Genomic DNA, 14571 nt, shown 5'->3' with positions numbered 1-14571 from the left:
TCTATTGTCCAATTTCGATGAGCTTGTGCAAATTGTAGTCTCAGTTTCCTGTTCTTAGCTGAAAGGAGTGGCACCCAAGGTGGTCTTCTGCTGCTGTAGCCCATCTGCCTCAAAGTTCGACGTGCTGTGCGTTCAGAGATGCTCTTCTGCCCACCTTGGTTGTAACGGGTGGTTATTTGAGTCACTGTTGCCCTTCTATCAGCTCGAACCAGTCTGGCCATTCTCCTCTGACCTCTGGCATCAACAAGGCATTTCCGCCCACAGAACTGCCGCTCACTGGATGTTTTTTCTTTTTCGGATCATTCTCTGTAAACCCTAGAGATGGTTGTGCGTGAAAATCCCAGTAGATTAGCAGTTTCTGAAATACTCAGACCAGCCCTTCTGGCACCAACAATCATGCCACGTTCAAAGTCACTCAAATCACCTTTCTTCCCCATACTGATGCTCGGTTTGAACTGCAGGAGATTCTCTTGACCATGTCTACATGCCTAAATGCACTGAGTTGCCGCCATGTGATTGGCTGCTTAGAAATTAAGTGTTAACGAGCAGTTGGACAGGTGTACCTAATAAAGTGGCCGGTGAGTGTACACTCATAATATATACCACTATAACATCTATCTACTCCTCCTGCCGTTGCTGGCTCAGGGACAGTTTTCCCTTATGTGATTGTGTGGTCAGAGTATTCTAAAAAAATACAGATGAAAAAAGAATGGATGGTTTGGTTTTACCAGGTGAAACTATAACAAATGGTTTGGTTTAATGCTAAATGACAGAGAGAGAGAGCAAATCCAAAATCCTTCACGATTTTCTTAGAAACTTGTAGTCTAAAACCAACAGCCTGATGATTCCCAGAAATCAAATGAAAAGACCAAGAATTATTTTTGATGTTCCCAATTATGTGTAACAACCTTCCTGCCAGTTTCCCTGCAGCTTTTACACACCACTGTCAGTGCAGTAATACACAGGCGTTCCAAGTTACAGTGTAGTGGCAACTCTAAAAAGCATTGTAGCCACCTAGTGATTAAATGTAAAACAGCAGCTTGTCATCCAGCGTTGCAAGTAAGAAGTTGATGGAGCGTGAAATTGTAAAACAAACGGAAAAATCAGTGAGCCTGATCTTATTTGGAGAAAAATAATCTTTATCCCCAGCAGGAGGCCAGAATAGAGCTTCTTTCTTTGAAGCAGAGGCAAAGAATCAAGATAAAGCTTAACAAATCTTATTATAAAAAGGTCCCGTTTTATGAAGGCTTTATATAGCCAGTTGCCAGTTTATTAGGTGCACCTGGCTAAAACTAATGCAGCCTAATACATGCCGCCTGCATTAAACCTGATCTTAATGAAGCTTCTAATGTTCCAGTTTTGTTGAAACTGTTTTAGAGCGGTGTTGATTCAACTGTATGATCATTTTTAAGGATATACTTTATTTTGTAAATCTGTATTGCATTATACAGAGGGGTTGTTATTTAGCCTTCCCTCACTGACATAAATGGGGTGCACAGAATAATATAAACACCAGTGTACACACGCATTTGAAAGACATTTCATATTCAAATCTCCGTGTAAAAAGATTAGGTAGATTTTTACTTTATTGATAATATTGTGTTATACAGTATATATACCTGCTCACATATCACAGACAACAACTACTTGATGTACACCTCCTAATACAGTATATATGAAATTGCTACATCCCCATTTTTATAGTACAGTTAATCTGATGTAAAGACAGGACATTATATAACAGACCACTTGATATTGAAGTTACAGTATGACAAAAAAAGCCGAGGCATTAAAGGAACATAGCACATTTTGGCAGAGTGAGAAGGCTGTAACATAGCCATAATTTGGAAAATAAACAATGAGCCTCCTTGACATTTATAACAATTTGTAAAAACACTTCTTTCCAACTGAATGAACCTGATGAACTCAGCAAATATCCTTACAGTAAGATTAATCATCTAATAGGAGCGATAATGGAATTTGATCCAAAGTAAACCGTTTTAAATCTGTCTCATGAAGGTCATTATCTTGAAACCCACCGTTGTGGATAAAAGGCTGTTTGTACAGTGATCAGTAAGCTGCATTAACAAGAAAGGGAAAAAAGGAACCAGTCTGATGTCAGTGATAAGACCCAATGCCATGGAAACTGACGTTTAAACTCACACCTCTGATGAATGTGTGTTTAGAGGTCAGTTGTGAGAGGCCCTTTACTCTGGATGTTCCTCATGATGGACTGGACCACCTCTGATGTGGTGCCCTGACCCCCGATATCGGCTGTGTGCAACTGCAAAAAAAAACAAAACAAAAAAAAACAGGGTGCTCAGAAACCGTGCCCAAAATGTATTTAACTTAAAAATGACCAAATTACAGAGAAATGTAAAGTCTAATTGTATTTGTATGTGTGCTTTATGTATTTGATTAAGTATCTGTATGCACTTAATAAAACAGTTTCCCACTCTGCATAAATAAATACATATTGCATATCTTTTAAAAAACCTGTCAAAGCAACAAGCAGTCTACCTTGGATGATAAGCAGATCAGGTTTTTACATGAGCTCAAGGATGGTAATTAATGTTACTGCCACACAATGTAAAGTCAGATACCGTACATTGTAGTATTTCATAAGAGCTTTGTGAAATTGACAGGGCACGATGCTGCTTTGTGTGAATGTTATGTGATGCCCACGAGGAAACATGCCAGACCTGCCACCAGGGCTTCTAAGCCTCTGACATGCAACAATGGCCTGTTAACCCTATATTCCACTGCCCCAGGTGCGTCTACGATGTGTTCCGGCGGGTTAGGCGACCACCACCAGAAATCGTGGCCACTTAAGACTTGTGATTCCACCAGCCACGACGCAGTATGTCCCAGCAGCGTCTCTCCGCTCTGCCAGGTCTTTTATTTTATTTTGACGGAACCGCAGGGCATTCAACAGGCAGGGCAGGGAATGAAAGTGCTAGAGCATCCGGTCAGTTTTCAAAATAAACACCATGTGAAAACTTCCAAATCGTATATCACAGCGCTTCACTATTTTGAAAAACTACAACACAGCCCCAAATCTTTGATCCATGTAATTCATAACTGGTACCATGGACATCCAGAGTTCTCGTGAGATTTGCTCAGCGAGTTACTCTGGCATTGAGTAATGCTGCTCATTAACTATACGCTTGTAGCCGAGCTGTTATCGAATGCACGCTTGGTGCCGCCCCTCGAGATGGCCGACTTTCATTACTTGATGCCAGACCCTTAACCCTTTCGGATTTAGGATTCCCAGGCTAATAACTGGACTGTACTAAAATAACTTAATAACTGAACTAAAACTGTCCATAACTGGACTAAATGGAAGAAATCATTTAACTATGGAGAGCAGGTGAGGGGAGAGGCCTGTCAGCGAAGGAAGACTTACCCTGGTTTCATTCATGGTGGTGAGGATTGCATTTCGGATCATGCTCGCGTATTCGTAAAGCCTGGAGATATCCAGAAGAAAGAATGATTTATTTACTGGTACCACAGTGACAGCATTAGAACGCAGAAGAAACAACAGGAAGGTATGTACTGAAAGTATGTCGTCTGGAAAAGCTTACTTAAGGTGGTCCAGCATCATACAGCCAGCTAGCAGCATGGCTGTAGGGTTAGCAATGTTCTTGCCAGCAATACTCTTTCCTGTGTTCCTTGTAGCCTGAGAGAACCAGAAAAATAAAGTAATAAGGTATAATAAAAAATCTGTATCCTGAAATATCAACACAGACAGGATTCATGTACTTTTCATTCTATAAAACAGAGGGGACAGCATGAACTGCAGAACACTCACCGTCTCAAAGACAGCATAGTCGCGGCCGAAGTTAGCCCCAGGCACGAGGCCAGGCCCTCCCACCAGGCCGGCACATACGTTGCTCACCACATTCCCATACAGATTGGGCATTACCATCACATCAAACTGATGTGGCTTGGACACCAGCTAAAAACACAGACCAGCAAAGTGGTTAGGGAATAATCTAGATACATCACTATTGAGAAACTTTTCCAAAACTCAGAGGTGTGTCACTTAATCTTCTATCACCTGCATGGTGGTGTTGTCCACAATCATGCTGTCAAATGTGATGTCTGGGTAACCAGAGGCCACTTCTCTGCAACACTGCAAGAACAAGCCATCGCCGAGCTTCCTGTTGAAGCAGTGAGACCAAACTCAACATGTTTCAGCACTAACGAACTCACAATATTATGTAAGGCTCAGGTGACCAGAAAGTTCCGGCAAGATACATTGGTCTCAGAGTAACTCACATGATGTTAGCCTTGTGTACGGCAGTGACCCTACTACGACCTTTCTCCCTGGCCAGTCGGAAGGCATAATCAGCGATCCTGAGGGAATTGTTCCTGGTGATGATCTTGAGGCACTCCACTACCCCAGACACACTCTAAAATAAGACAAATGTTGTACTTTTAATAGTATATGGGTGGTAGCTCACTCCAATTTGAAAAGGAAGAGAAGAAGGTGGGAGAGAAAGACAGACACAGAGAAGAAAGATATCTTTGAGGGAGGGAGTCTATGCGTGTGTTTCAGCAGACAGTAGAACTGATGGTTTCTGTTCTGTTTTACCTCGTGCTCTAGACTGCTGTACTCTCCCTCTGTGTTCTCCCGGATGATCATGATGTCAATGTTCTTGTGGCGAGTCTGGACTCCAGGGAGCGACTGGCAGTGCATCACATTGGCATACAGGTCTAAGCTTGTGCTGTTGGAACAAATTATGAAAGGAATGCTAGCCATCTGAGAAAAGGAGCCCATATCAACTGAATAGTTCAATAAAACTCTTACCGAAGGAGATTATTTCTTGATTTGACGGATGGCGCCATTGTGTGGTTGGTTTCTATGTTACCTATCAGAAGAATCACAAAAGTGACAGTGTCACACTTGGTCATGGTCTTATTATAAACTACACGCTTCTCACAACTGTGCTTTGTTTTCATGCTCTGCTTTTGACACAGAAACAAAGGGGGTCTGCTTGCCTTTGAGGGCAACTCCATTACGGCGAATGGCAGTGATGGCATTGTTGATATCATCCTCACTCTCCAAAGCAGAGTTGACATGCACCACCTCAAAGTCCACCGGGACACAGCTGAACCTACAGCATGAGTAGAAACCACATGGTGAGGCAATCCTTACTGGCCTTTGGGCAACACTTTGAACAGGTTTTAGTTTAAGTCTTACCAACCTGAAAACCTCTTTGACATGATTGAGCAGCTCTGGACCAATTCCATCTCCAGGTATGAGGGTCACAGTGTGTCTGCCTCCATACTTTGCAGGAGGGGGCTGTAACAGTGGCATTTCATACGTTATTAACTGCATTGAACTGAAAGTACAACACTGGTGGTTTTGCTAATTTTAACTCAACTACAATTTACTTATGCCTATAAGTTGTTACTAGTGTGTTACCATGTTAGGGCATATTTATTTAAGAAGAGTTTCCAACCTTTCACTTTAAAACTAATGCCAGTACAATATGAACATCACCATCAAAAACACACACACACACACACACACACACACACACACACACACAGGGAACCACTTTCTCATTCAATGCATTTTCTTTTGTTTCATGACTATTTACGTTGTACATTATCACTGAAGGCATCAAAACTATGAATGAACACATATGGAATTATGTTTTTTTGATAGTGCTGCAAATCCTTGGTGTTCTCTCAATGAGGTTCATGAGGTAGTCACCTGAAATGGTTTCCACTTCACAGGTGTACCTTGTCAGGGTTAATTAGTGGAATTTCTTGCCTTATTAACGGGGTTGGGACCATCAGTTGTGTTGTGCAGAAGTCAGGTTGATACACAGCCGACAGCCCTATTGGACAACTGTTAGAATTCATATTATGGCAAGAACCAATCAGCTAAGTAAAGAGAAACAAGTGTCCATCACTACTTTAAGAAATGATGGTCAGTCAGTCTGGAAAATTGCGAAAACTTTGAATGTGTCCCCAAGTGCAGTCACAAAAACCATCAATCGCTACAACAAAACTGGCTTACGTGAGGACCGCCCCAGGAAAGGAAGACCAAGAGTCACCTCTGCTGCTGAGGATAAGTTCATCTGAGTCACCAGCCTCAGAAATCACAAGTTAACATCAGCTCAGATTAGAGACCAGATGAATACCACACAGAGTTCTAGCACCAGACACATCTCTAGAACTGTTAAGAGGAGACTGTGCAAATCAGGCCTTCATGGTCAAATAGCAGTTAGGAAACCACTGCTAAGGAGAGGCAACCAGCAGAAGAGATTTGTTTGGACCAAGAAACACAAGGAATGGACATTAGACCAGTGGAAATCTGGGCTTTGGTCTGATGAGTCCAAGTTTGAGATCTTTGTTTCCAACCGCCTTGTCTTTGTGCAACGGAGAAAAGGGGACTGGATGGATTCTACATGCCTGGTTCCCACCGTGAAGCACGGCGGAGGAGGTGTGACGGTGTGGAGGTGCTTTGCTGGTGACACTGTTGGGGATTTATTCAAAATCGGGGAGAGCTGGACCACAGCATCTTTGGGAACTCCTTGAAGCTCATCAAGAGAATGCCAAGAGTGTGCAAAGCAGTAATCAGAGCAAAGGGTGGCTACTTTGAAGAAACTGGAATATAAGACATATTTACGGTTATTTCACGCTTTTTTGTTAAGTAAATCTTTCAATCTGTTCATTCATTGTTTTGATGCCTTCAGTGATAAGCTACAATGTAAATAGTCATGAAAATAAAGTAAAGTAAACGCATTGAATGAGATGGTGGTTCCAAACTTTTGGCCTGTACTGTGTGTGTGTGTATATGTACTTGTCATCAATTTGTAGGATTTAATATTGTTAATGTTGAACTTGTAATGAAAGACTTGTGAGATTCCATGAACATTAGTTCCTTTATTCCTACATCCCACAGCTCTAGTATGAAAAAGTAATGTTCTGTCTTGTTTGTGATGTGATGCATTGTAAACCTATACGGTCTATGAATAAACCATATCAGTCAGCTACTTACAATGTTGTTGCCCTGTTGTTGAAGACGGACAGCAAGGAAAGCAGAAGAACAAGAGTTATTCTGATCACCACATAAGAATCCAGGAAGTAGTGAGTGCAGAGGCATTATAACCTCTCCTCCCCAAAGAAGGTGGAACAACAGTTACATACCACTCCCGAAGTTTGTCCCAAAGCCATACAGGTTGGAAATAAATTATTTATTGAGTAACTTAGCCGTGATTCTAGGACATTGCTAGTAACGTTACCATTACATAAAAATGGACAAAAATCACATCTCAATCGAATATTGATACCCACAGAGACAATCTGATTCACTCACACTACGTAAGGTCTTATTCCTGTGACTTGTCAGAGTTGTCCCAAATACCTGAAATACAAGGAAGAGAGATGTGAGAAATGTGCAATAAGATTGCTAGCATGTTTAGTCAACTGTATGCTATGACCTTGTGTTTAGATTAAATAGTCGACCTTAGTTTGAAGCCACACTACAACAACGTTTACAACCAATGTGACCATAGCGACGTGTCTTATCTTACTTTAACCGTATTGCCAAGGCGTCCACCCCAGAACGGATTAATAATTTTGGACATCGAAAGCACGGCACTGTGGGCAGCCATCTTGACTCTTAAAGCACTGGTCGCGTGAACGAAGATGAAGTGTTGTGCTCGCGCGATAGGTATGATGGGTTTTGTTAATACAAATATTTATGAATTTATTTAAATAAAGAATGGTAGCTTTCGTGACAAAGTAAAGAGAAGGAGAGGGAAAGTCGTGATTTATTACATATCTGTTCAGCAATAAAAAAAAAAAAAAACTTTAAATCATGAATTAGGTCACGTGAACAACTTCGCGCAAACTCCGTGGTCACGGACTGGGGGTTGGCTAGCTATATATCCGGAAGACAGATGGGATATTTCTCCATGCTTATTAAACGCGGAGTAATATGGCTTGTTTTATATTATTTTAATATTTAATTGTCGGCTGAGCATATCGACTTCAGTTTATGTTCTCATTGAAAGCCCATTTATACCAGAGGATCCTCAATGAGGAAACAGCGCAAGAAATAATAGTAGAAGTCCCGAGTGGCAAGAGCAACAGCTTCTCTTTACCGTTCCTAACATAGCCTACGAGCATAGGTGCAAAGAAAAGGCAACACTCGCCAGAAGCGTGGACAGTGGACACAGTAGGTAAAATGTCGTTTGTCCTTTGCAAGTTTATATAAGTGATTAATTAAGTTGTCTAAGGAATAATCATGCCTTTGGTTTGGGTTCATGTCACTCCCTCCTAACGTCATCTCTGCAGAGCCATCTTGCATTGCCCCTAAAAACATGTAACGCTTTCTAATCAAGATATCATAACAGCTTTAAATAAAATGACCCCAGAGTTGTATTGGGATGTTTATGATTTTACATTAAGTACAAAGTTAATAACAGAATACCAAGTATGTTCCTTCAAGACTTACATGCATAAACTGTTTACAGTTACATAAAAACAATTTATGAATTATTCACAATGAAATGGTATAATTGCTTTTTGCAAACGCTTAGCCCAACTACCTTTTCTTTCCACTGTTTAAAACTTTTGTCATGATAAATGGAAATACAAACATTTTGATTATGAAAGTTTATGACAAAAAAGCCACTGTAAAACACTACACTTTGCAGTAAGTCAGAAATTCAAACTACCATAATGTTGCTACTTTCTTTGTGCAGGTCTATGAGACGGTGAATCATGAGATTAACAGGTTGGTTCAAACTTGTTTTACGTTTTAGTACACTCTAGTGGGAATTTATTCCCATGTGTGTTGCCTGAATTGGTGTGTCCTGTAACTTGTTTGTGTTGACAGGCCCCCTCAGAGCTGCGGCTGTGTTGCTGTTGGTGGGGCTCACCTGGCTGCTGGCAAACACCTTCTTTGGAGGGGAGAGTGGTTCATCTGTGCGGCATTTCTTCGGAAGTAAGAGAAGTAGTTCTCAAAGCCTTAGTTGAGAGACAAAAAAAGAGACGTTTTTATCAAACATTAACATAACAATTTATCAAACAAAAAAGGCTCACACTCACTGCTTCTAGCTGCTTAATGTGATTTGCTTTATTTGATATAATCAGGAAATTGAATATCTTTGGCTTTTGTACTATTGATATCACCATGGTCTCTGGGAAACATTAGCGTTTTTCACTATTTTCTGAAATTGTAGAGGCTAAAATTTAAAATAATTGTTAGTAGCAACCCTAAAGACAAGTTCTAGGCTAAGGTTTTGTGTGTGGGTGTGTGTGTGTGTGTGTGAGTGATATGGTCAAACAAAGCTTTAATATGAGATTAGTTAAAGTGTAAAACGTTTGTATTTCTTTCAGGTGCAAGCAAAGAACCAACGCCTGGTGAGTAAGAGAAACTGTATATGACAATTTTATGACTACTTTTCCTGTCAAGTCTGATCATGATAATTTTTTTCTTTATCTTTCTTACTACCATTGGCTAATGTGTTATATATCCTAGCTGAACCCCGCCCTCGAAGGTATAAATGTGGACTTTCAGCTCCCTGTCCCCCAAAACATTTGGCTTTCCGCCTGGTGTCTGGTGCTGCCAATGTCATTGGGCCCAAAATCTGCCTGGAAGACAAGATGTGAGATTCAATGCTTACCAATTTCTTTCTGTTCATCTTTGTCTTTGTCTCCCCTTTTGTCTGTCAGTCTGTCACTTTTTCTTTTTCTTTTTTTGGTTTCACACTGTGTTCTTTTTCCCCCCTCTGTGCTTTCATAACCAGGCCTCCAAGCCTGTCTGGGAAGCTGAATGCAAGTATTCTTCCAGTCTGTCTGTCCCCCATTTCTTTGTTTTTGTCTGTAGTCTTGGTTGTTAATATATTTGTTGTTGTTGCTCAAGTGTCAGGCAGTGTGTAGAAGTGTGTCGATTAATGTGTAAGTGCATGGCAAGGAAGTGTACTAAGCTTAACCTTTTGTGGTTTTGAATCACAGGTTAGTGAGCAGTGTGAAGAACAACGTTGGCAGAGGACTAAACATAGCTTTGGTGAACGGTAAAAGTTTCTTCCTCCACCTGTTAACCGACTGTGTTGCGTTAAGCTCATGTGGCGCAACAATGATTATCTAACTTATGTTCCTTTGCTTCAGGTGTGACAGGAGAGCTCTTGGACACAAAGAATTTTGATACGTGGGCAGGAGGTAATAAAACCACACACTAATATATAGTACATATTTCACATCTGGTGTATATATGGTTTGGCAAGAACAAGCTATAAACTACAGTTCATGGCTCTTGTGATGTTTGTTCTCAGATATTTCTGAGCTGTTGAAGTTTCTCCGGCCGCTCCATGAAGGAACACTCGTGTTCGTTGCTTCCTTTGATGATGCAGCTACAAAGTAGGAATCCATGATGTTCTATTAGTTCTAGTCAAACACCCCTCTCTTTCCCTTTTAGACTCACCTTAAAGCAATTTTCCACAGATCAAATTGTCAGCTGAAGCTAAATGATATTTAATGTTATAACTTGGAAAATAATTTGTAGAGTAAAATAATGATGTGGCACAGATACAGACAATAGCATGTTCATAGCTAAACTGCACGGCGAATGCAGCTGAAGCTATAAGTCCATATTCAACATTGTACGCTCCACTTGTCTTTGAACAACATTGCATTTGGTACAGATGTCTTTTAAGTTTAACATGGTGAAAGAGCAAAAGCTCTGAATTGTCACTGAAGGAGGTGAACAGAGCAGGTACAAATTTTCATTTTAGGACAAAATGCCCTTTGGGTAATGAATTAAGTTGTCAGAAATCAGGATTTTATTTTTGATATTGCAGTTGAATCTGGTGGATGAATCATTTTATTTTTTAACAGTTGATGCCTTTCAGTGTATCAACATCAGCATGGTCATAAATCTCTCCGCTACCCTGAAAGGCCGTATGGCTTAAACATACCAGGGCTGTAGGTGGGCAATAAACCTTGAGATTGTGTTAAAGCGAAAGGGGAGCCAACTGAGAAATGGTAGTGGCCGGCATTTAATTGCAATCAAATGTAACGGAGGTTAAGCACTTTATTTAACCTGTAGGCCTTTTGCTTAGCAGCAAATCAAATTGCCTTGTTACTTTATCCTCATTTCCAGGTTGAATGACGAGTCTCGCCGACTGTTTGAGGAGCTTGGGAGCACGGCAGTGAAGGAGCTGGCCTTTCGAGACAGCTGGGTGTTTGTTGGAGCAAAGGGCATTGAGAATAAGAGTCCCTTTGAGCAGGTATGTTGCCATCGATGCAGAACATAGCTAAGCTATCGGTAGAAATGTTCATCTCTTTTGATTTAAGTTAGTAGTCATTATAGAAACTACAATCCAAAATGACTCGCCAGACAATATTAAGATTTGTTGCTTACAGTTATAATTTATGATGCAGGCAATTCAATGATATGCAATATAATACAGAGAAGATACAACCATGTACCATTAGAAAATATTTGTGTGCCTTTTAAACTGTGGAGAATTTATTGCAATTTCACCATATAGAGGTGTTAAAGGGGTCCTCTTATGCTTTTCCTTTGTTTACATGCATACATACATGCATGTATATAATGTTGAATGTTCATATTTTCAAAGCTTAAAATAATGAGGTAAAAGTAATTTTTATGAGCAAGAACCTTAGATTTTAGACTGTTTTGAACACTCAGCTTGCAACATTTCTTTTCTACTTTTTGCTCTCCCTTTCATTATATGGTCATCTGCTCCAGGCACGTTTACTGCAGTGTTTACATTACACACACTGCTACATGTAGCTAACACGCGTAATCTTGGTTGTAGATGTTGTAAATTACTCCCCAATCTCGGCTCACAATCCTGCTGGAACATGTCTGGTCATCGTTAAGGTGTGAACCTCAATAGGCCTCTCTGTATCTTCCCTTGTGACAGCTGACCGTCTTCATCCTCCTCCTTTTTAAAGGAAAATTTAAAACATCTAATCCATTATGAACCGTCTGTGGAGTATTAAGAGTACCTACAGCTGCATTTAGCATGCTCCACCAGACAGATTAAACCATCTGTAACCAGTGAAAGATAAAGATAAGTTCCTTTCGTCATCATTTAAATTTTGGTTTAACAATGCAGGCCACATCAAAGTCCGTTTTTGTGCCTGTTAAAATAAATATCAAGACATGTGCATACACACAAATGTTGAATAAGAAGAACATTTTAAGTTAGAACTTTTATTCTTTTTTTCTATAACATTACTCACATTGATTCTGTCAGCAATTTTCTGCCATGCCAGCTAACTTTCTTGTTGTTGCAACTGTAGACTACTGTTTTTTTCTTAAATATACTCTATGTTAATATTCCACAGAAACATTTACTTATATTTCTAACTCCAATGGGGAGAACAAGGTGGCTAAACCTTTTTGTCCTGTTGCCTTGATGAATCATTTCATCTGCGTTACATTGGTTAGGGCTTTTGATATGCACGTGCACACACTTTACCCAGAGTTAACTTAACTCAGAGTTGATTGACCTCATTCTTATCCCCTGTTCTGAAACCAGAAACTCTTGAGTTTGACAGTTCCAAGTTTTTCAACCAGTTCAGGTTTGAACTTGGTTTGTTAAACCTGCTCTCTGAACTACCCCTCTGATCCCAGTCTGTTTTCATGACATTAGTTCTGTTTGGTTATGGTTGTTCCCATCAGCGTATGAAGAACAGTAAGAGCAGCAACAAGTATGAAGGTTGGCCCGAGTCGCTGGAGATGGATGGCTGTATTCCTCTGCGCCCACCCCTGGAAGCATAATACGGCCCGATGCTCTTACGTACAGTACATCAAGACCTGGAGTGGCAGGAGTGCATCCAAATGACTTTTTAAAAAGCTGCTGAATAACTGAAACCATCCAAGATCTTGGTCGCAAATGGCGTTTTTATTTATCCTCTTGTTGCAGAGGCATAAATTGACTGGTAGGACTTGATATAGATAGATATTTAAAGTTGCTGGAACTTCTTATAGAGGATTGGTGCATTAAGCTATGTGAGCCACTTTTGAGTGGAAGTAATGTTGTAGAAACAAGAAAAAATGTTTGTGTCAGGTTATGGGGAACTTAAGAGGCCAAATGTTTGATGACCAAAGTGTAACAGCAATGAGTGAAGAAATGCAGGCAAAAGACACGCCTAACTGGTTTCACATTAAGGTATTTGGAAACCTAATCCACGTCAGCATAATAACATTTGAGGTACTCAAAGATACTACTAGTTGTGTCCTACTAAGCGGAAGTGTAGGTACATTTTATATTTAAATCGTTAATATATTCATCATGTGATACATGTTTCAGTGATCTTGTTATCCCTAGTGTCGGCTCCCATTGTTTCCTTAGAACTTGACACACTGCAGTTATTGCTTGCCACATGTTTACAATTTATTCAAACAAAATAGGCCTAGGTCATTTTCCTCTGATACAACTATTTATTGAAATACTTTATTAGAAAACAGATTCATGGTGTTAGTTCATCATAGCAGCGCCCATGGTTTTATTTTTTTCTCAGGCCTGCAAGAATCTTTCAACTGAGTGCTTTAAAGACTTGACCTAAATGTGTGGTTGTGTGTATTTTTTTGTGTTTAATGTATCACCTGGCATCTTGCAAGCCTAACAATGAAGGACATGTATAGAAATAAAAATATGATTTGACAAATATGGTTAGAAGTCAATTTTAGCTGCTTTTGTCTGAATAATGTTAGGTTACCTCTAAATGTAAATATTTTCTACAAAGCATCACAGTCTGTCTTTATATTGTGACTACAATGGTGATTTAAAAAAAAATTGTCCAAATATTTCTTGTTTTCTTTTTTCTTGTTCTTATTGGTCCTGCCGAGTGGCCTTGAGTCAACTGGCATATATCAGGAAATTCACTAGGGGGCGACAAAAGTCAAAGTATCGCTGAGGTTACTCAGTTCATTCTGGTCAAGGCATATGCAGTGGTGGTCATAAGAAAACAATGCAGACTGAATAAAGAACATTTCAGGTTTGACGGCTAATTCGGTGACAGGCAGCACAGAATCGTGTTGTTCGCTGAAACTGTGCTGTAACATAATGTAATAAAAACGCGATCTATTTCATTCTTACACAGAGATGCGTAATGGGGTCTTCAAGTGTTTTTAGAAAAATCGGGATTTCGAGAGGTTGATTAGATGATACTTTATTCATTCCACAATAGGGGAATTCCCTTGTGACAGCAGCAGTATTTCCACAGTAAAAAGCGAACCAGCAAACAGGCAAATAAACAGATAATGTGCAAAAATACGAATCATTACGAATAACTTCAGTTCTCCCAAGGACTGTGATGTTCATAGGAAGAGGCAAGAGACATCCAGCAATATTGTGGTAGAATAACACGTAGGCCTAGACTTTTTTTTACTTGCACATTTACTCTTTTGTTAATTTATTCATTATTTTTTTAGCTGTCTTTGTCACAATTAAGGTTTGAGATTAGGTGCACATTATTCATTTCACCCCAAGTGTCACGTCAGAAAACTTAAATTCTCTGTAGTCTACATTATGAGCATTAAATAGAGGGGTCATTTATTTTAACAGT

General features: G+C 39.9%; 2 protein-coding genes across 3 annotated transcripts; one reads left to right on the top strand and one right to left on the bottom strand.

Annotated features, from left to right (window-relative positions):
• Positions 1 to 1570: 1570 nt before the first annotated feature.
• Positions 1571 to 7804, bottom strand: idh3g (isocitrate dehydrogenase (NAD(+)) 3 non-catalytic subunit gamma). Its single transcript, XM_034877043.1, has 13 exons — positions 7554 to 7804; positions 7337 to 7384; positions 7019 to 7030; positions 5211 to 5308; positions 5005 to 5120; positions 4814 to 4874; positions 4598 to 4730; positions 4282 to 4415; positions 4061 to 4163; positions 3812 to 3958; positions 3585 to 3679; positions 3407 to 3467; positions 1571 to 2284 (listed from the first exon to the last, which is right to left on the bottom strand). Exons 1-13 carry the CDS (start codon positions 7632 to 7634, stop codon positions 2183 to 2185), a joined length of 1191 nt encoding a protein of 396 aa, XP_034732934.1. The 5' UTR covers positions 7635 to 7804; the 3' UTR covers positions 1571 to 2182.
• An 80-nt stretch (positions 7805 to 7884) lies between these two features.
• Positions 7885 to 12879, top strand: fam3a (FAM3 metabolism regulating signaling molecule A). Of its 2 annotated transcripts, none has more exons than XM_034877063.1 (10): positions 7885 to 8200; positions 8730 to 8761; positions 8864 to 8971; positions 9367 to 9390; positions 9509 to 9635; positions 9985 to 10043; positions 10138 to 10188; positions 10302 to 10386; positions 11129 to 11255; positions 12683 to 12879. In XM_034877063.1, the coding sequence occupies exons 2-10, from the start codon at positions 8749 to 8751 to the stop codon at positions 12779 to 12781; spliced, it is 693 nt and encodes a 230-aa protein (XP_034732954.1). In that variant the 5' UTR covers positions 7885 to 8200; positions 8730 to 8748; the 3' UTR covers positions 12782 to 12879. The 2 variants fall into 2 exon arrangements, with proteins under 2 accessions (XP_034732954.1, XP_034732952.1); XM_034877061.1 differs by having other exon boundaries at positions 7886 to 8204.
• The last annotated feature ends 1692 nt before the right edge of the window (positions 12880 to 14571 follow it).

This window comes from Etheostoma cragini, chromosome 7, assembly GCF_013103735.1.
Source record: "Etheostoma cragini isolate CJK2018 chromosome 7, CSU_Ecrag_1.0, whole genome shotgun sequence".
Taxonomy (NCBI): Eukaryota; Metazoa; Chordata; class Actinopteri; order Perciformes; family Percidae; genus Etheostoma; species Etheostoma cragini.
Note: the sequence above shows the minus strand (reverse complement) of the source record. Positions and strands in the feature narration are given on the sequence as shown.